This window comes from Muscardinus avellanarius (genome assembly GCF_963383645.1).
Source record: "Muscardinus avellanarius genome assembly, chromosome: 20".
NCBI lineage: Eukaryota > Metazoa > Chordata > Mammalia > Rodentia > Gliridae > Muscardinus > Muscardinus avellanarius.
This window is the reverse complement of record NC_137806.1, coordinates 8,885,336-8,906,828: the sequence shown is the minus strand read 5'-3', so window position 1 is coordinate 8,906,828 and position 21,493 is coordinate 8,885,336. Positions and strand designations below refer to the sequence as shown.

The following is a 21,493-nucleotide window of genomic DNA, read 5'->3' as shown; positions in this document are numbered from 1 at the left end:
GAACTCAGGAGCATTCTACCTCCGAGCTACCTCCTTGGCTCTCGTTTCTTGTTCATTTTAATTTAAAAATCCTGGTTTTTGTGGATATACCAATTTGACGTTTTGAGTTTTCTTTGGGGGCGCGCGGCACCAGGCCCCCCAGGCTGGGAGCGCAGGCTTCGCGCTCCGGGCTGGCCGCGCGGCCTCCGTAGGCGCCGCGGTTGGCCAGACGGGCGGCCGCCTCGGTGGGCACCAGGATGAGCCGCAGGCCCTCCAAGGTCGCGCCGCAGGCCGAGGCCGGGCAGGAGGCCCCGGCGGAGGCCGGGCAGGAGCTGGAGGCCCAGGAGAGGCAGGAGGCCCCGGCGGAGGCCGGGCGGGAGGCGGAGGCCCCGGCGAGGCTGGAGGCGCCATCGGAGGCTGGACGGGGGTTGGAGGCCAAGGAGGCCCAGGGCTTGGAGGAGGCCGGGCGGGGGTTGGAGGCCAAGGAGGCCCAGGGCTTGGAGGAGGCCGGGCGGGGGTTGGAGGCCAAGGAGGCCCAGGGCTTGGAGGAGGCCGGGCGGGGGTTGGAGGCCAAGGAGGCCCAGGGCTTGGAGGAGGCCGGGCGGGGGTTGGAGGCCAAGGAGGCCCAGGGCTTGGAGGAGGCCCGGAGGGAGGCCCCGGCGGAGGCCGGGCGGGCGCTGGAGGCCAAGGAGGCCGGGCGGGTGGTGCAGGCGGAGGCGGAGGCCGGGCTGGAGGCCGGGCTGGAGGCGGCGCGGAGGCCCTCGGGGCGGGCGGAGCGGGGGGCGGGCGCCCCGCGGCGCTGCCGCACCGACTGCCTGGAGGAGCCGCTGTCGCGCGCCTTCCACCGGCTGGGCTGGACGGCGGGCGCGCACCCCTGGGCCTTCCTGCTCGTGCCCGTGGTGCTGACGGCCGCGCTGGGCTCGGGCTTCGTGTACCTGCCGCGCGAGACCCACGAGGACCTGGAGGAGCAGTACACGCCCATCGGCAGCCCCGCCAAGGCCGAGCGCAGGTTCGTGCAGCAGCGCTTCAGCAGCAACGACTCGCACCACTTCTCGGTGCCCAGGATGAGCCGCGAGACCAACTTCGTCTCCCTGCTCGTGGTCTCCCGCTCCAGCACCGTGCTGGAGCCGGACATCTTTGCCGAAGTGAGCGCCTTAGACCAGACGGTGCAGACTCTGTTCGTGGCCCGGGACAACGGGTCCGCCGTGATCCGCTACCAGGAGGTGTGCGCCAGGTACGGGGGCCTCTGCGTGCCCCCCAACCCGCTGCTGCACGCCTGGCGGCAGAACCGGGCGCTCAACCTGAGCGGCGTCTCCTTCCCCATCCACACGGTCGCCGGCCTCACGCTCTACCTGTCCGGCTTCTTCGGAGGAAACACCTTGGGCCCCGCCATGGGCAGGGGCCAGCTGCTCCTGAAGACCAAAGCCATGCGGCTGGTGTACTACCTGAAGACCGAACAGGAGGAGGAGAGTCAGAAGAGCAAAGAATGGCTGGTTCATTTCCTGGACGAATTTAAGAACATCACCCGCAGGCTGGCCTTCAAGAAGATCGAGGTACCTGGTGGTCAGCAGGGCCCGGGAGGGGAGAGGAGCCGGAGGCAGGAGGCGGGCTCGGGACAGTCCCAGGACAGCTCCCTGTTTGAAGCAATCCTTGCTCCGGGTGGTTACTTGGCCCGACTTTCTTAAATCAGCATGGAAGGACGCCGCAAGTCAGAAATCCTTGCTAGCAAGCGTTCCGGTGGAGAAGTCCTATATCCAACCCTAGGACTGTAGGGCACAGACATGGCTACTCGTGCTTCATTTGGGGTTTGGTCCAGAAGGACGAATCACCGTGAAGTGATTACTCACAGCCTCCGCTGGTGAAGTGATTACTCACAGCCGCCGCTGGTGTCTAGGTGCCTTGTTGGGAGCCCACTGAGGATAAAGGAACCTTTAAGTGGAGGTTCCGTGGGTTTGTTTAAGATAAAGAGCTCCGCCTTTGTCCCGGTACTTAGGGTAAAGCACCTGACCGAGGGTAAGACACACATTAGCTGTTTAATCATTTGGGGGCCGGCAGCGCTGCCGATATTAGAAATACCCCTGCTCAGAGTGAGGTGGATACCGGAAAGAGCCCCTGAAGACCAGGCCTCTCTGACATGAAAACAAAATCTTATAGTATTATACATGCCGGGCGTGGTGGCGCACGCTTGTAATCCCCGCGCTTGGGAGGCGGAGACAGGAGGATCGCGCAGGTTCGAAACCAGCCGTGCTGGCGTAAGAGACCCTGTTTCAAAAATATAAAATAGGTCTGGGAGTGTAGCCCGGAGGAAGGAGGGCTTCCAGGAACCCCAGTACCAAAAAAAGAAAAAGAAAAAAAAATCTTAAAGTATTATACACACTTTCGGGTTGGGCATATTGGTTGTAAGTTTGAGGTTTGAAACTTTGGAAAGCACAACATAGCTTCTCCGGGGAAGAAGCTGATCTACATTCCGGTCCCCAAATTATAACGCACACATTTTGGTGTTTCACGGAATTTGAACCTGTCTGTCAGTCGAGTGGTTGAATGGTGCCTGTAACTCATACCCAGGGCCGGGAGCCGACTGTTACTCACCGGGGTCTGTTTTGTGGCAGGTGGTCCACTTCACATCACTTTCCAGACAACTGGAATTTGAGGCAACGTCTACAACGGTGATTCCTTTGTTTCACTTGGCATACCTGCTGATTATACTGTTTGCAGTCGTATCATGCTTCAGGTAAAACACTTTATTAGTTTTCCTTGTTAAAAAAAGTTGTGAGAGCCGGGCGTGGTGGCGCACGCCTGTAATCCCCGCGCTTGGGAGGCTGAGACAGGAGGATCGCACAGGTTCAAAGCCAGCCTCAGCTACTTAGTGAGGCTCTCGGCAACTTAGTGAGACCCTGTTTCTAAATAAAGAATAAAATAGGTCTGGGAGTTTAGCTCAGAGGTAGAAAAGTCCCTGCGTTCCAGCCCAGCACCACAAATAAGTAAGTAAATAAAGTTGTGATATATAACAAAATATGCCATCTTATCATTTTAAATGTATAATACAGTGACATTCACTATACCCACACTGTTGTACAACCATCACAGCGTTTCCAGGTTCCCATCCCTCCAAATAGCTCTAGGATGATTTGCAGTGACTCCCTAGGCGTCCCTGCTTCCCCTCCTCCAGTTAACTGCGACTCTGCTTCCCACCTCTGAGTTTGCCTGGGATTCGTTCTCTGTGACTGACATATTTCACTCAGTACAATATTTTCAAGGCCCATCTTGTCACGTGTCAGATGGTTCTTTCAAACGCCTGAATAATATTGAATCCTCTGACTTTGTTCTTTTTCAAGATTATTTGAGCCGGGCGTGGTGGCGCACGCTTGTAATCCCTGCGCTTTGGAGGCTGAGACAGGAGGATCGCACAGGTTCGAAGCCAGCCTCAGCTACTGAGTGAGGCTCTCAGCAACTTAGTGAGACCCTGTTTCCAAATAAAGTATAAAAAATAGGTCTGGGAGTATAGCCCGGAGCTAGAAAGCCCCTGAGATCCACCCTCAGTACCACACACACAAAAAAAAGATTATTTGGGTCATTGTGGTTTCTTGCAATTCCACAGGAATTCAAGAATTTGAGGGCTCGCTTCTTTATTCTGAGGGAAAAGAGGCTGTTGGAATTTTGATAAGGAATGTATTGAATATACAGATTGATACAGCATTTTAGCAATAGTAAGTCTTCTATCCATGAACGAAGTATCTTTCCATTTATTAAAGTCTTTAGTTTTTTTCTTTTTTCTTTCTTTCTTTCTTTCTTTCTTTTTTTTTTTTTTTTTTTTTTTTGGTGGTACTGGGGGTAGAACCCTGGAGCCTACTACCTCGGGCTATACTCCCAGACCTATTTTATATTTTATTTGGAAACAGGGTCTCTTAAGCCAGCTGAGGCTGGCTTTGAACCTGTGCCTGCCTTGTTCCTTAAAGGAGAAGCTTTCCATCTTTTGGCCTTGAATTGAATGTGTTAGCTTTGCAATTTTCATAGATGCCCTTTACATTTTGAGAAAATTCCTTTTGATTCCTAGCTTTTCAGCATTATCATGGAAAAACACTGGATTTTGTCAAGTGTCCTTCCTGCTTTTATTGAGGTGATTATGTGATTGCCCTTTGTTCTATTAATTTAATCTACTGAATTGATTTTCTTGTTGAATTACCCTTGCAGTTCTGGCATTGCATTTATTATTTGGTTATGATATATTGCTAAAGTTTGGTGAAAACTATTATATCTGTATGAATAAGAGATAAAGATCTAATTTCTGTGTCTGGTGCTGGTATCTGAGAGTCTTGAGTTATAAGTGTCCCTCCGCTTAGGTTTTTTTGGAAGTGTTTGAGTAGGATTTTCTGAAATGTCTCTTCAGATGTTTGGTAGAATTTCCATTGAAACTGGCCCTGGGCTTTCTTCATTGGGTGTTTTTGATGACTTTTTCAGGCTTTTTACTTGTTAAGTCTGTTGAGATTTTGTATTTCATTTTAAGTCAGAGTAGGTCATTTGTAGGAATTTGTGCGTTTTATCTAGGTTACTTAATTTGTGGTCATACAGTTATAGTGTTCTTTCATAAGTCATTCTATGATATCAGTAGTAATGTCTCTACTTTCATGTCTGATTTAGTTATTTGTGTCTTTTCTTTGTAGTTATAGAGAAAGTTTCATCAAGTTTTGGATCTTTTCAAAGAACCAACCTTTAGTTTTATTGATTCTCTGTTCTCTCTCTCTGGCCTAATATTTTCTTCTTTCTTGCTATAGTCTGAATGTCTGTGTCCTCCCAAAATTAATATTTCAAAACGTAATCCGCCATGAGATGGTATGAAGAGTTGAGGCTATGGGAAATTATTATAATAAGATTAGTGTTCTCATAAAAGTCTCCAGGGAGGTTGTTAGCCTCTTGTACTGTGTGAGGACACAGAAGATGCCGTCCATGAACGGAGAGGCACCAAGTGTCGCGTGCATGTGTGTCATTGTCAACACGATTTACATTGTGATGCGACACTACAGTGCGCCGGTAAAAGCATCCAAAAGAGTCTCAAGGGAGACTCCCAGCCCCCGAACGGTGTGAAGACCCAGAAGAAGGAGCCACCTGTGAAGCAGAGTGAGCCCTCACCACGGCCAACAGCTTGGCCCTGGACGTCCAGCCTCTAGAATGTAGGCAATAAATTTCTCTTCTTTATGAGTTACCCAGGATAAGATACTTTGTTCGGGGAGAACAATTTGGCACTTCTAATAGATTTGGCTTTTCTTTTTCTAATTCCTCGAGGTGTTCGGTTATTGATTTCAAGGTAATTTTCTTATGTTTACTTCTGAGCACTCCTGTCCATGGACTACATAAATTATGTTGTGTTGTGTGTTCATTTCCATTTGTCACTAAGTACTTTCCAATGTCCCTCATGATCCCTTCTTTGTCTCACTGGGTAATCGTTTAGTTTATTTGTTGAAGTGTGTGTGTGTGTGTGGGGGGGGGTACTGGGGTGGAACCCAGGGGCTTTTCTACCTCCAGGCTATATTCCCAGATTTTTTTTTTTTTTTTTTTTGTGGGCCTTCTACCTCTGGGCTACACTCCCAGACCTATTTTATATTTTTATTTGGAAACATGGTCTCTTAAGCCAGTGTGGCTGGCTTCGAATCTGCGCGATCCTCCTGTCTCCGCCTCCCAAGTGTGGGGATTACAAGCGTGTGCCACCACACCTGGCTTCCCAGATCTATTTTATATTTTATTGGAAAGAGGGTCTCACTAAGTTGCTGAGAGCCTCACTCAGTAGCTGAGGCTGACTTTGAGCCTGTGTGATCCTCCTGTCTCAGCCTCCCAAGCGCAAGCGCTGCGATTACAAGTGTGCGCCACCATGCCCGACTATTTGTTGAATTTTTGATATTTGTTATTTTCCAGTTTTTCTTGTAGTATTGATTTGTACTTTTATTCCACTATTGGTTTTAAAAGAAGGTCTGTATAATTTCATTTAAAAAATGTATTCAGACTTATTTTGCCACCTAGCATATGGTCTATCCGGGGACTATTTTATGTGCGCTTGAGAAGAGTGTATATTCTGCCACTGTTGGGTTAATGGTTCAGGAATCTCTGCAGGGTCTCATGGTTTGGGGCGTTCATCTTCTCTGTGTCCTTACTAACTTCTGCCTAGATGTATTGTTCATTATCAAAATTGGCAATATTGCAGAGCCGGCTACCTCTCCATCCAGTTCCATCAGTATTTACTTCACACATTGACTGCTTGTAAACAGGTGATGCACCCTGAACACTCCTCTCTACGAGTGAGAACCTTTTGGTGCTGGGGTTCATGTTTCGTAACTTTTAAAGGGTTGTGGAGGTCCACAAAGCTGTTACCCTTCAGTATGGATCTTCTTGGAGATTCTTTTTCTTCTCCTGCAGCGTCCTTTCTTTGTGCACCTGCGGCTGCGTATTCACTAGGTGACAGGGATTTTCAGCTCCATTCTCATGTGGAGCTACCATTGTGTATGCATTTCCTCACTGACCAGCATATCATTAGCCAAATCATCTTTTGGGGCATGTGACTGTGCATTGAATTGATACCCATTTAACCTCAAAAACAATAAAACTCTGTTCTTACACACCTCTCTCCGCTCCCCAAAACATCTTTATAGATGATGTGCCCTGTAACGTAATGATTTGTATGCATCTGCTTGTTACAGCCCTTCTGGTATGTGTGGCACTGGGGATTGAACCAAGGGGCACTTTACCACTAAGCTACATCACCAGCCCTTTTTTATTTTATATTTTATTTAGAAATAGAATCTTACTAAATTGCCCAGGCTGCTTCAAGCTTGCGGCCCTCCTGCCTCAGCCTCCTAAATCACCGGGGTTAGAGGTATGTACCATGCACTGGGCTCATTTGTTTAACAAATTATCTAGGAAATACAATGTGGAGTTACAACCAGAAGTGCAATAGTACTTGCTTTTAATATTTATCCATGAATTTACCTTCACCAGAATTTTTATTTGGTTCCTCTATTCCCCAGTGAACAAGGTTGTCTAAATCCCCATCTTTTGCTTTAGACAGAATTTGTATGTTTGGGCTATAATCTTTTGCCCTATGCACCTGAGAGCTGTGAATTGGGCTCACAGTATTTTCCAGCCCTTTGAGCTCTGAGTTACATAGATCAAAGAGGAACACCTTGCATCAGTCTTTCAGGTATCCCCAAACAGGTGAAGACATATTCAGTGTTTTGTGAACAAAGGTCAGCTCAGCTGCCTCCAGATCCAGGGAATCCCTCACTGGGAACTGGGCCACCACCACCTGAAGTCTTCTGTTCTGAGACTGTTGCCATGGTAACACGGAGTCCACTTCTGTACACCTGATACTTACCCTTTAAGATTACCAGTCCACCAGGGAGAGAGGGAGGATAGGCACGCGACGTTCTGTAAAGCCTGTTTCACAGCAGAGCCTGTTTTGAAGGTCCCCCTTTGCCTTCTGTACTTGCTTGATTTCTCTGTTGCCTGTTTTCCAGAGTTCATAAAGTTGCTTCTGACCATTTCTGTTTACTTTTTGATGTTTTGTAGGGAGACAAGAGCTTCCTTTTCTACCATTTTGCTGACATTTGGTGCTAAACTCTTACCTTTTAAACCTGATTACTTTAAAATTTTGCCTATCAGAAAATAGTGGATTAGAAAAAAGATGGGACCAGACGATGGTCCCATCTTTTCTATTTAAAAGATAGAAAAGTTCATAGACCTAAGATGCAAATAAATTTAAATCTATTTAAATCTATTTAAAAAATTAGATTCTAATTTAATTGACTTGGGTGTCTTTACTGTTCTGATGTGGCTTTTATCTTATTAAGCACTTGGCATTGTTATCTAGCATCTGAGGATAGTTTGAGTTCTTGTGATAAGAAAGCTACAGTGTAAACAATATTAGCAAACAACAGAGTTGTTTTTTTGTTTTTAGTTTTTTTTTTCTGGTGGTGGTACTGGGATTCCTGGAAACCCTTCTACTTCCGGGCTACACACCCAGACCTATTTTATATTTTTATTTGGAAACAGGGTCTCTTAAGCCAGCTGATGCTGGCTTTGAACCTGCGTGATCCTCCTGTCTCTGCCTCCCAAGCACGGGATTACAAGCTTGCGCCACCATGCCCGGCTGATCCTAGTTATTCTCATATTAGAATCCCCCAGCCAGGCGTGGTGGTGCATGCTTGTAAGCCCAATACTTGGGAGGCTGAGACAGGAGGATCACGCAGGTTCAAAGCCAGCCTCAGCTACTGAGTGAGGCTCTCAGCAACTTAGTGAGACTCTATTTTTTGTTGTTGTTGTTGTTGTTTTGGTGGTGGTACTGGGGTTCCTAGAAGCCCTTCTACCTCCGGGCTACACTCCCAGACCTATTTTTTATACTTTTTTATTTGGAAACAGGGTCTCTTAAGCCAGCGCGGCTGGCTTAGAACCTGCGCAATCCTCCTGTCTCTGCCTCCCAAGCATGGGGATTACAAACATGCACCACCACGCCCGGCGACCCTGTTTACAAGTAAAATATAAAATAGGTCAGGGGTATAGCCCGGAGGTAGAAGGCCCCTGGGTTCTATCCCCAGAACCAGTACTACAAAAAAAAAAAAAAAAAAGAATCCCCCAAAGAGATCTAATCCACATCTTCTCAGTTTCTGCCTTACTGAATCAAAGTATCTCAGGGTTAAATCTGGGAATCTATATTTTTAAAATTTCTCTAGTTGATTCTCATTGTGGGTAGGTTTAGGAACAAATGATATAATTTATTTATTTATTTTTTAGTATTTTATTTTATTTTTAATTTATTTTTATTGGTGCATTGTAATCATACATCACATTGGAATATAAGACTTGAGAGGATATACAAGCACACATCATCCAATTAGCCCTCATCCAGCCCCCATCCCATCCCCTCCCCCTCCCTCGATCCCATGCTTGTTTGGTGATTAACTTTGATACATATGTTTATGTACCTCCTGCTTTTTAAAGAGGCTCCATCCTCCCCTATTCCATACCCTCTGATTGGTCACCTTAATTGCTTCACTATAGGGCCCTTGCTATAGCTCGACCACTTCCTGTTGCCCGTTTCCTCCTAGTTATTGCTGATTAGGGGAAGCATCTGGTTTTAATTTTCTGCGATATTTCTCTGTACATGCCGCGTTGCAAATACTGATCCCACTCTTGATGGCCCCATTTGTGGCCTGGCTACCCGGTGGACTGATCCAGACCTCGCTGGCTCAAGCATCAGCCTTGCCTCATGGGAGGCCCCGGTTCTGGCCTCGCTGGCCCCGACACTGACCTAACCCCTCAGCTAGCTCCGATCCCGGCCTCGGAGGCCCCAGCACCGGCCTTGCCTCACGGCAGGCTCCGATCACTGCCTCGTTGGCCCTGGCATCAGCCTAACCCCTCGGCAGGCTCCGATGCCGGCCAGTGGCCCCGGCACCGGCCTAACCCCTCAGCAGGCTCTGATCCCAGCCTCTGAGGCCCCAGCATCGGCCTTCCTCGTGGCAGGTTCCAATCCTGGCCTCGCTGGCCCCAGCACCTGCCTAACCCCTCGGCAGGCTCCGATCCCGGCCTCGGAGGCCTCAATAAACAGCATTGCCTCACAGAAGGCTCCGATGCCAGCCATTGGCCCCAGCACCAGCCTAACTCCTCGGCAGGCTCCAATCCCGGCCTCGGAGGCCCCGGCACCGGCCTTGCCTAGCAGCAAGCTCCGATCCCGGCCTTGCTGGCCCCAGCACTGGCCTAACCCCTCGGCAGGCTCTGATCCCAGCCTTGGAGACCTCAATAATGGCCCTTGCCTCATGGAAGGCTCCGATGCCGGCCATTGGCCCCAGCACTGGCCTAACCCCTCGGCAGGCTCCAATCCCGGCCTCGGAGGCCCCAGCACTGGCCTTGCCTCACGGAAGGCTCCGATGCTGGCTGTTGGCCCCGGCACTGGCCTAACACCTCAGCAGGCTCCGATCCCAGTCTCAGAGGCCCCAGCACCGTCCTTGCCTCACGGCAGGCTCCGATCCCAGCTTTGCTGTGTCCGTCGCTGGCCTCACCTCTCAGCAGGCTCTAATCTGAGCACCCTCTTCGCCCAACTATTTGTCCCACGTTCTCAAGGGTGCGTGGTGGTGGTAACATTCTGCCTCTAGGGTCATTACTTCAAAAGTTCCAGGTGTAATGTATCAGATCTCTGCCTCCCCTGAGTACTGGCCACTGCCACTGCCACTGCCTCCACCATTTCAAATCTTTCCCAAGCTCTCTTTTCACTCTGAATCTTGTCCAATCTTCTTAAGCATGCGCAACGGTAGCATTCAACCTTTGGTGTAATTTCTCCAAAAAAAAAATAAATAAATAAGGTTGGTAGGCTCCGATTTCTGCTTCTCCTCAATACAATTCTCCACCACCAACGCAGAGACCGCTTTCAGCACCGCCTTTCTCCTTGGTCTCCACTAAGGTCTCTCTCCTTACAGGTGATGTCCAAGATTCTTAACAATGTAGAGAAGAAGCAATCCTCCTTAGCGGGGAATTTTTCCAATAATTCCAGTTCATTTGGATAAGTTTTGTCTGCATCTCCAGTATCCTGGCATCCGCCACCTCCTTGACCCCTCTCCGATATTTTCCTTTTTTCTTTTTCTTTTCCTTTTTTACAGGGTCCTTCCAGGTGGAGAGGGGGGTCGCTTAGGGGCGCCCCACCAGCGCCTGTCCACCCGCCCAGAGTTGGGGGCACGGGGTTCTTCCAGGTGGAGAGGGGGATCGCCTAGGGGCACCCCGCCGGTGCCTGCCCACCTACCCAGGGTCGGGGGCTCGGGATCTTTCCGGGTGGAGAGGGGGGTCACCTAGGTGTGCCCGGCCAGCGCCTGCCCACCCGCCCAGGGTCGGGGGCCCAGGGGCCCCGGACCACAGGGTCCTACGGTGGAGAGGGGGGTCGCCTAGGGGCTCCCTGCCAGCGCCTGCCCACCCACCCAGGGTCGGGGGCCCGGGGTCCTTCCGGGTGGAGAGGGGGGTTGCCTAGGGGCACCCCGCCAGCGCCTGCCCACCCGCCCAGGGTCGGGGGCCCGGGGTCCTTCCCGGTGGAGAGGGGGGTCGCCTCCAAATGATATAATTTAACTATCTAGATTTAAGAAGAAACAGATGAGGCCCGGTAGTAAAAGGAATTGACCACAGAAGGACCTCTGGAGCGGCAGTAAACTACCTCATGACTTTGTAATTCTGGAAAGGAAGACCTCATCCCTTCAAAAACAAAGAATCCAAAAAAAGAATCTGGAAAAAAATTCAGGACTGTTAAAGATAAAACGTACTTAAAACTAGTATCTATAAGATACCCAGAGCTGGTTTGACAAAACCTTTTTACTCAGTAACTGGTTTTGAAGGTACAAGTTTATTGAGTTTTTGCTTATCTTTACATATGATTTCAGACAATAGTGCAGAAGATCTCATGTTGATTTATATATCTTTTTGAAACTTTTTATGCTTACCTAACCAACATCTGAAACACTCAGGACTCATGAAATATCAACCTAAAGCTGGGTGTGGTGACGCACGCTTGTAATCCCAGCATTTGGGAGGCTGAGACCGGAGGATCACGGTTCACGGACAGCCTCAGCTACTTAGGGAGGCCCTCCGCAACTCAGTGTGACCCGGTTTCAAAATAAAGAATTAAAAAATAGGGAAGAGGGTGTAACTCAGAGGTTGAATGCCCCTGGGTTCCATCCTCAGACCCGCCAAACAAAAAAAAGAAAAAAAAAAGAAAGTCAACCTAAAACAACTTTATTTGAAAAGAACTTTGTTCTCTTTATGTTTTATAGGCAAAGCAAATTCTTCCTCTGTCCCATGAAAATGCAGGGAGGCCCTATGACTCTATGGTCACTTTTTTTTTTTTTTTTTTTTTTTTTTACAGGTTTGGGGATGGAATCCAGGAGCATTTGACCTCTGAGCTACACCTTCTGCCCTATTTTTTATTCTTTATTTTTGAAACAGGGCCTAATTTGCAGAGGGCCTCACTAAGTAGCTGAGGCTGTCCGCTAACCGAGAACCTCCGGTCTCAGCCTCCCGAATGCTGGGATGACAAGCGTGCGCCACCACGCCCGGCTTATGGTCACTCTTAGGTCATTCTCCAGTGAGAATTAAAATGTCCATGCCCATGCAATAAACACAAGCAGTAACTTGATTTCGAGCGAAGGGTTCCCCACCATCCTGGCTGGAACCATGCCACACGGGATGCCCAAGGGCAAAGGGACTTCCCAGCCCTCTCCCACCACGTCTACTTTCCATCTTGCTGAATTGGTCTGTGGTTGGAGCATGGTCAGAGAGGAGAGAGAAGGGAATGGGGGAAGTTCTTCTGACATGGACGCTGCCATGATGGTCTACTCTAACACCTTCTCTGGGCTTCACTGTAGAGCAGTTCCTCCTATGGACGCTTTAGAAAGTTTCTTGGACAAGTCTTGTTCCCTCCTCTTGTATCATTGGAGGTTTCTTACTCTGTTATGAGTGGGGCGTTCTACTTAGTCACTAAGACATATCCCATCTTGGGCTGGGAATGTAGCTTAGTTGCAGAGCGCTTGCCTACCATGCACGAGGCCCTGGGTTCAATCCCCAGCGCGCCCCCAAAGAATCTCATCTTTCCTATCTCAACAGACATATATGAAGGGTATACCTTGCATATACGCTGAGCACACACATCATTCTCTAAATGTAATGATTTCTAATTTAGCCTAGATCTGCTAACAGAATAGGAAATTCAGAAAACTGGCCATTTTGCTGTGAGTGGTGCCCAGATGTGCCCGTGAGTTAGAATGTTAGCACGGTTTTAGATACAAAGACTAACGTGGCTTCACCACCAACCTACTGTTCCAGAACCATCAGGGTTGGGTCCCAGGGAACTTAAAGTTCTAAGATTCCTTCTTAGTGTTTTTTTTTTTTTTTCCTCTGTGTGTGTGTCGGGGGGGGGGGGGGTACTGGGAGGCATTTTACCTCCAAGCAACCCCCCAGCCCTGTATTTATTCTTTATTTTTGAAACAGAGTCTCACTAAATTGGGGAGGGCCTCATTAAGTAGCCGAGGGTGACTGCAAACCTGCTATATCCTCCTGGTTTTCTTCCCTTGTACTGAGATGACAAGCGTGTGCCACCACGCCCAGGTGGTTCTGATAAACTGTTTAAACTAAGATTCTCCTTGGGAACTGAAGTATCCATGTATTCATCAAATTCCTATGATGGTCCACTTTCATATCTTTCTTTCCATTGTCTGTTGAACATTAAAAGAAAGGTCATTTATAGAAAGCCAACATAACAACTAGTCAAAGTCACTATAGGCAATAACATACACCACTCCCACATCCTCTGAAAGTTGCATACACACAACACCCTCAAGAACCCAGAGGGAGGAGTGGGGACAAACAGTTCATTTATAACTTTCATCTTCACTAATCTTTCTGATTTCTTCATCTTTGCTATTTTAGTATTTTAACGCCTATAAGCCATTATTGATGTTTATGAAAGTAGCAACTATAATAAAATTTTATTGTAAAAAAGAAATTTACTTTTGGTCCTGCAACTTATATGTGTATATCTTTTCATTTGAGACACTGAATTTAATCTATAGCACTAGCAGGTTGGGAAAAAGTGAAATACAATCTGCAGCGGGGAAATTTAACATATAATAAGAAATTTCATCTATTGGAATGTGGTTTTACCTAGAAAAGATCTTTGATCCTATTCCTATTGTTTTGGAATCACTGGTTTCAGTTACTTAGTTTTTCCGCTTAGATTTTTGAGTCCAAACTTGGTATTTTTCCCCATAGGAAAATATCTGAAGGCAGGTATCAATCATTTGTTTTCAAGCAAGTAAAATCTAAAAGCAGAGGTTATTGTGAGTATCTTGTAATGTTGTGGCTGTTGAGATCAAGCACTAAATCAAATTTTAAATGTCTTGTTCATGATCTCATTTATGTTGGTCTGACAAGTAGAGATTAGGTCATTCAAAATGTAGTATGTTTCCATTTTTTTCCAAATTAGTAGCCACTTTTTCACAAAGCTACTTCAACAGTAAACTTCTCATCTTGAAAATGATTTAAAACAAGGTTTTCATACTTTTTGGTAACCACAATATACACTGAACTAGCTTTGGAATGCAGGAGCTATTTATTGTCGTTTTTATGGCTAGCTGGAATTCAGGGGTGGGTGAAAACCTAAACAGATGTTACGTTTCCTGTCTGTGGTACAGCTTGCTTCTCTGCCATGGTTTGGATATGATTTCAGTGTTCCCTCCAAGAGTTCCTGTGCTAGAATCTTAGTCTCCAGTGTGGTAGTATTAAGAGGTGATAGTTTGAAGAAGTTGGGCTTACTTAGGTAAAGTGGTACATGGCTGTGAACCTAGCTACTTGGGAGGCCTTAGATGGAAGGGTTACAAGTTTGAGCCCAGCCTGGACAACTTAGCAAGGCTCTGTCTCAAATAAAAAGGTATGAAGATGTAAGCTCAGTGTTAGAGTGTTTACTGCCTTGCATGCAGAAGGCCTATGTTCAATCCCCAGTACCCTGCTAAAGAGAAAAAGTGTGGCCTAGTGGAAAGTGGCTAGGTCATTGGGGCGCCACCTCGGGAGGGACAGATGTACTCCTCGTAGGACCCCAGTTAGTTTCTGTGAGAGTGAGTTGTTCTAAAAAGAGCAAGCAGGGCCCTGAACCTGTCTGGTTTCTTGTCTTGCCCTTTTCTCTCTCCCTCACACATATACTCCCATGGTGCTGTCATCTGCCATGTTACGACACTGCAAAGAGGACCTTACCAAATGCCACAGCCGTGCTCACAGGACCTCCAAAACTTTGATCTAAATAAGTCTAATATTCTTTAGAAATTACCCATCCCTAGATATGTTTATAGCAGCAGAAAAGACTTAGACACCTGTTACCTATTATATTCCATTTTATCCTTCTGAAGATTTAGAGTGGCGTTAACCATAGGACGTGCTTTGGTAAACCTTGAGATTCTGAAATGCTAGTCCATGGATTCGTGTTTGGCTTGCTACATAAGAATCATCCGAGACCATCTGGCAAAAGTACAGATTCCATCTCTCCCCCCACACCACACCCCTCTTTGTTGGCTGGTCTGGGACAGTGCCTAGACTGTTAAAGGTCTCCAGCAGACAATTATGGAAATGATTGCCCCAGAGGTTTCTGACTTGGTGTCCAATTCAAAAATGTTATAAATTGATGGAATTTCGGGATGGAAGCCACCACCACAAATTACATGATTATTTTTCCTAATCTGTAGGTTTGACTGTATACGAAACAAAATGTTCGTTGCAGTCTTTGGCGTGGTCTCTGTTATCTTGGCAGTGGTGAGCAGCTTTGGCCTGATGCTGTACATTGGGGTGCCATTTGTGATCATAGTTGCAAATTCACCGTTTCTCATTCTGGGTGAGTACACCAGATGTGAAGCTGTACACTGCATGTGGGGGTGTGGGGTCGATAAAGGAAAATTATATTTAGGTGGCTGCACAGATCCAACATGTGTCAGGAAACAGGAAGATCTTTAGAGTTGCAGAAATCTAGTACCCCAAATGGACAAGTAGGGAACATGCACACAAATAAAGCAGAATAGAACTCGCTGGAATTACAAGAAGAAGACTGCCCTGTCAGCTAATCAGGTGGACAAATTAAACTTAAAGCAGGAGAATTGGGCTGGAGATGTAGCTCAGTGGTAAAGTACTTGCCTAGCACATAAGGTCCAGGGTTCAATCCTTTGCACCATCAAAAATAACAACAAAAAAGTGAGAAAACTTGTTTTCCGGTTATTCAGTTTCACCAAGATTGAATATTTGGGGAAGGTTGTATACAAATTTTTCTGTGGGAAAATGTAAGTCGGTACACATATTTTTATGTTTAATTTGGTGGATTTAAAATAAGAAAATATCAAAAACATCCCAATCACATATCAATGTGGGATTTGTCTAATCAAGCATACCATATTGGATTACTGGGATCATATTTAGTCTTTTAAAAAAGGTAGATACATATGTTAAAATTTCTGGTTATAAATGAAGATGTTTGAAATGGAGCAGTAGTGTTCTTTAAGCATATTGCATAGAATAAATCTAAGTGGATATACATCAGGGCATTAGCAGAGATTATCTCTGAAGGGTAGAATTACAGTTGTTTGTAATATTTGCTGTATTCATTGTACTTCAAAAATTTAAGCATTAGAAATCAAAGTCATTGGGTAAGGGTTAAGTGAGTAATGGGTGCATGTATGCCTCTACCATCTTGTATTTCATTAAAATGTATGACTATGTTGCAGCAGTAATAAAAAAAATAAGCGTGGCATGGTGGTGCACGCTTGTAATCCCAGCATTTGGGGGGCTGAGGTGGGAGGATCACAGTTTGAGGACAGCCTCAGCTACTTAGTGAGACCCTTTGTAACCCAGTGAGACCCTGTTTCAAAATAAAGAATATAAAATAGGGCTGGGGGTATAGCTCGGAGGTAGAATGACCCTGGGTTCCATCCTGAGTACTGCAAAAATCTTTTAAAGTTGCTACAAAATATTATATTTGTACCCTGCTAATTTGTCAAAGTTTTCTAAAACAAATCAAAGTCATTTAAATTTTGAAAAGAAAGCAGCTGAGATGGAATAGCTTGCGGTGTCCCGTAGGAGATGGGGAGACCTGCGCACTGGGTGTTGGCTTCTGCTGCCTCTTCCGGGCGTGGCTTCCAGTGCGCACATTCAGGCGCACGGCTTGCTCTGCCGCAGCCATAAGTAACTATGATCGGGGTGCATGTAATGGATTTAATAGAAATCACCTTGGTAGTCTTGTTCACATAGGAGTGAGTATGTATAAAGTGTGATTCAGCAACTTAAGCATGAAATATGTGAGGACAGTTTCTGAACAAGGTTTTATGAATAATTAGTACTTATTTACTTCTTTATTTGGTACTGGGTATTGAACCGAAAGGCATTCTATCTCCAAGCTAAACCACGAGCTTGTTTTTTTAATTTTGAAACAGGGTCTCACTAAGTTGTAGAGAGCCTCCCTACATTGCTGAGGCTAGCCTCAAACCCCCAATCCTCCTGTGTCAGCCTTCCAAATACTGGGATCACAAGCATAGACTATAACCCCATCATACAATCAGCTTTTAAATACCTAAGAAACACCAGTGAGCTCCTTGTGGTCCTTAGTGTCGTTCCCTTTTGTCCAGCTGAACACAACGGGATCTTCAAAGCTGGTGGCGCGGGCTGCCACGGTGCAGCCTATGACCTCCTACAAAGCCTTGTGCCCGTGTGGATCTGTCTTCCTTTATCCTACTCATGAACCGTCTGTACTAGAGACAGGTGGCTGTTCTCCTAACTTTAACATGTAATCCATGAAGAAGAAATTGAAATCAAGATCAACGTTTCAGTTCAGATACTGACTTTGTATCAATAAACATGAAAACAGAAGTACACAAGAGAAAGTAATGTCAGCTGTCCTGGAGGTTTGAGGAATGGCAGTACATCCACAGGGTGCTCGGCCTTCCCTTTCTAGTCCCTTTTCTTTCTAATCCTCCTTTCCCAGGTTTCACTGGTAACTTTTCAAAGGCTTCCAGTGTTCTTCCATTCTATTTCAAACCTATCATGAAAGTCTCTGTGGAAGGGAACTCAATACCTAGCAGGGAGTATTTGTAAAGATCCTTACTATTTACTTTGCTCCTTGTTTCTGGTCTCAGAAGTACTCAGTCAGGTTTTCTGATCTCATCACTAACACATCCTACATAAAGACTGGGACTAGAGGATGCTAGGCCGTGTGCTAATGTTAGGAGTATGTACAAAGCAAAGGCTTACTACAGAGGAAGGAGTGGTGGATTCTGTTGTGAATCCAGAGGCAACCAGAGAAAGTAGCATAAAAAAGGCAGCAGTTAAGCAGAGTTTGGGCAAGATAAATAAGATTTTAAGATAGAAAAAGCAAATAGTCAATCTGTTTAATTCTTGATGTGTATTAATATGTGTGAAGAGAGCTGGGTGTGGTGACCCATGCTTGTAAAACCCGAGCGTTTGGGAGGCTGAGACAGGAGGGTCGAGGTTCACGGATACCCTCAGCTACTATGTCGTGAGGCCCTTTGCAACTCAGTGAAACCCTGTTAAAAAATAAAGAATAAGCCGGGCGTGGTGGCGCATGCTTGTAATCCCCGCGCTTGGGAGGCAGAGACAGGAGGATCGCGCAGGTTCGAAGCCAGCCGCGCGCGCTGGCTTAGGAGACCCTGTTTCCAAATAAAAATGCAAAAATAGGTCTGGGAGTGTAGCCCGGAGGTAGAAGGGCTTCCAGGAACCCCAGTACCACCAAAAAAAAAAAAAAAAGAAAGAAAGAAAGAATAAAAAATAGGTCTGGGAGTGTAGGTTGGAAGTAGAATGCCCCTGGGTTCCATCCCCAGTATACCCCCCACACACAAAAAATATATATGTATGAAGAGTGTTTCTTTTCTTATAGGTGTTGGGGTTGATGACATGTTTATCATAATTTCTGCCTGGCAGAAGACCAGCCTTTCTGACACCATAAAGCAGCGGATGTCTGAAGTCTACTCAAAGGTGGCAGTGTCCATTACAATCACCACCCTCACCAATGTCTTGGCCTTCTATACAGGGATAATGAGTTCTTTCAGGTCCATACGATACTTTTGCATCTACACAGGAACAACCTTGCTCTTTTGTTACTTTTATAGCCTCACCTGTTTTGGGGCATTTATGGCTCTCGATGGTAAAAGAGAAATAATCTGCCTACGCTGGCTGAAAAAGCCAAGAGGGGATGATTCCTTTTTCAGAAGGTTCTGTGCCCCATTCTGTTCTGTCCCAGATCAGTATGGAACTGATATCCACCCAATGAATGTGTTCTTTAGGGACTACTTTGGTCCTTTCCTCACAAACACTGTATCCAAGGTTTTCGTGGTGGTGCTGTACCTTTTGTATATCGCAAGCAGCATCTATGGGTGTTTCCAAGTGCAGGAAGGTTTAGATCTTCGCAATCTAGCAAGTGATGATTCCTATATTACGCCATATTTTAATATAGAGGAAGATTATTTTTCAGATCTTGGTCCCAGGGTTATGGTTATTGTTACTGAAAGTATCAACTACTGGGATGAAGATGTAAGGCAAAAGTTGGGAAAATGTATAGTGAATTTTGAAGAAAATGACTATGTAGATAGAAATCTCACAGAGTTTTGGTTACAAACGTATGTGCAATATATGAGAAGTAGTGGGAATGATCCTAATGATAAGGATACTTTCCTAAATGGTATTTCTGATTTTTTAAGTGCTATTCCAATTTTTATGTATGATGTTAATATTTCGTCATCTAATGAAATTATTTCTTCCCGAGGATTCATTCAGACTATGGGTGTCTCTTCCTCAAACAATAAGAAGTCAATGTTACTCCAGTTACGAGACATAGCCAAAAAATGTGAAATTCCCCTAATGGTGTATAACCAGGCGTTCATCTATTTCGATCAGTACACTGCTATCGTAGAAAACACTGTTCAAAACGTCATGGTTGCATCAGTAGCGATGTTCCTTGTTTCTTTGCTGTTAATTCCTCATCCAATGTGTTCCTTGTGGGTGACCTTTGCTATTGCCTCTGTGATTGTAGGAGTAACAGGTTTCATGTCATTGTGGAATGTCAATCTCGATTCCATATCCATGATGAATCTCGTCATTTGTATTGGGTTTTCTTTTGATTTTTCTGCACATATTTCCTACGCATTTGTTTGCAGTTCTGAGTCCTCAGTAAACAAAAAGTCGATTGAGGCGTTATATCTGCTAGGCTATCCAGTGTTACAAAGTGCATTTTCAACAATAATAGGGGTGTGTGTTTTATCTACAGCAAAAGCATACATATTCAGGACATTTTTTAAGATTATGTTTCTTGTTATGTTTTTTGGGGCTGCTCATGGTCTAATTTTTATTCCGGTATTCTTAACCTTTTTTTGAAAGTTTGTTTGAAAATCCACTAAAAAAATCATAGATGAGTTATACAATTCCTGATTGTCCCAATTCAATCTGATTTATGTGGGTACACTATGATAAATGGTCAGTAAACTAAAGACATGCTGCTTTGACTTGGAAATCCTATTTTAAATTGTTATTTAATGTATCCTGAGAAAAATAATTATTCTTATATTAAAATATTATTTTCACTGTGCTTCTAGCAAGCATTTTTTCATTGATTCTTGCAGGTGGGTCAATAATTAATGAAAAGAGAGATCATTATTACAAAAAGGGAAAAGTCTACCTCTCATGGTGAAAGGTTCACTGCTTACAAAAGAAAAGCATTAGTTAATTCAACACCAAAAATAAGCCATGACAACTAGAAAAATGGAGAAGTGACAGTGTAACTTTTTTTTTTTTTTTGGTGGTACTGGGGTTCCTAGAAACCCTTCTACCTCCGGGCTACCCTCCCAGACCTATTTTTATATATATATATATTTTTTATTTGTAAACAGTTGTCTCTTAAGCCAGCACAGCTGACTTCGAACCTGCGCAATCCTCCTGTCTCCACCTCCCAAGCGCGGGGATTACTTACAAGTGTGCGCCACCACGCCCGACTAATATGTAACTTTAATCACAGGAAAAGTGTCTTTTCCTACTATATGGATGGTTCCTGTAAGTCAGAAAGAAAATCAGCAGTCCAGTAGGAAACCCAGCAAAAGACTTTAGATGCTAGTCACCCGAAAAGGAAATACAGAGATACCAAGCAAGAAGCTCAAAACTAACCCAAAGTGAGATGGCAGTGGCACACATCACTCACTTTGCTGACATTGGGTAAGCTGAGGCAAAGCAGAAACTTCGACAATATAAGTAGATCAAGCCTCTGCTCATATCAGTTTCTTAGTAGCTGTAGTAAGAGTCTTAAAGGACATAACCTTTGGCCTAGTAAATCCACTCAAAAATAATTGTCTCTCATAGACATAGTTGTTCTTTGTGGGTTAAATAAAAGGAATTCACTCAGTGACTATGGTATATTAGAATAAATGATTCTAAAGAACTTATGAGTCCATCAAGAGGATTCTAGCCAGCCGGGCGTGGTGGCGCACACTTGTCATCCCAGCATTCGGGAGGCTGAGATGGGAGAATCTAGGATCGCAGACAGCCTCAGCTATGTAGTGAGGTCCTTTGCAACTCAGTGAGGCCCTGTTTCAAAATAGAGAATAAAAAATAGGGCTGGGGATGTAGCTCCGAGGTAAAATGTCCCTGGATTCCATCCCCATTATCGCAAAAATCAAAAGGATTCTGGCTAACTCTGGTTTCATTCGTGTATTGGAAAAGTATAGAGAAGCACAAGAGAACAAGAGAAATCTGCATGCGCTGACATGTTAATATCCTGTCAATGGTGGGTGAAAACTGACTACATAAAACAACTTCCAAAATAATACGAAAAAGATATAGGCACATCAAAGAATAGAAAACTGTAAGGGTAAAGAACCACACTGAACACTTATTTAAGTGGGGTCACGGGAGGGAGAGGTCTGACTTTGTGCACTTTCCATTCTAAGTATTCACTTCTCATGCTCACGTTAGA

General features: G+C 45.5%; 1 protein-coding gene across 1 annotated transcript; it reads left to right on the top strand.

Annotated features, from left to right (window-relative positions):
- Positions 1–236: 236 nt before the first annotated feature.
- PTCHD3 (patched domain containing 3) lies at positions 237–19,905 on the top strand (the record flags this gene model as incomplete). Its single annotated transcript, XM_080717190.1, has 4 exons — positions 237–1,532; positions 2,589–2,710; positions 15,225–15,370; positions 18,413–19,905. The coding sequence occupies 4 exons, from the start codon at positions 237–239 to the stop codon at positions 19,903–19,905; spliced, it is 3,057 nt and encodes a 1,018-aa protein (XP_080573316.1).
- Between the last annotated feature and the right edge of the window lie 1,588 nt (positions 19,906–21,493).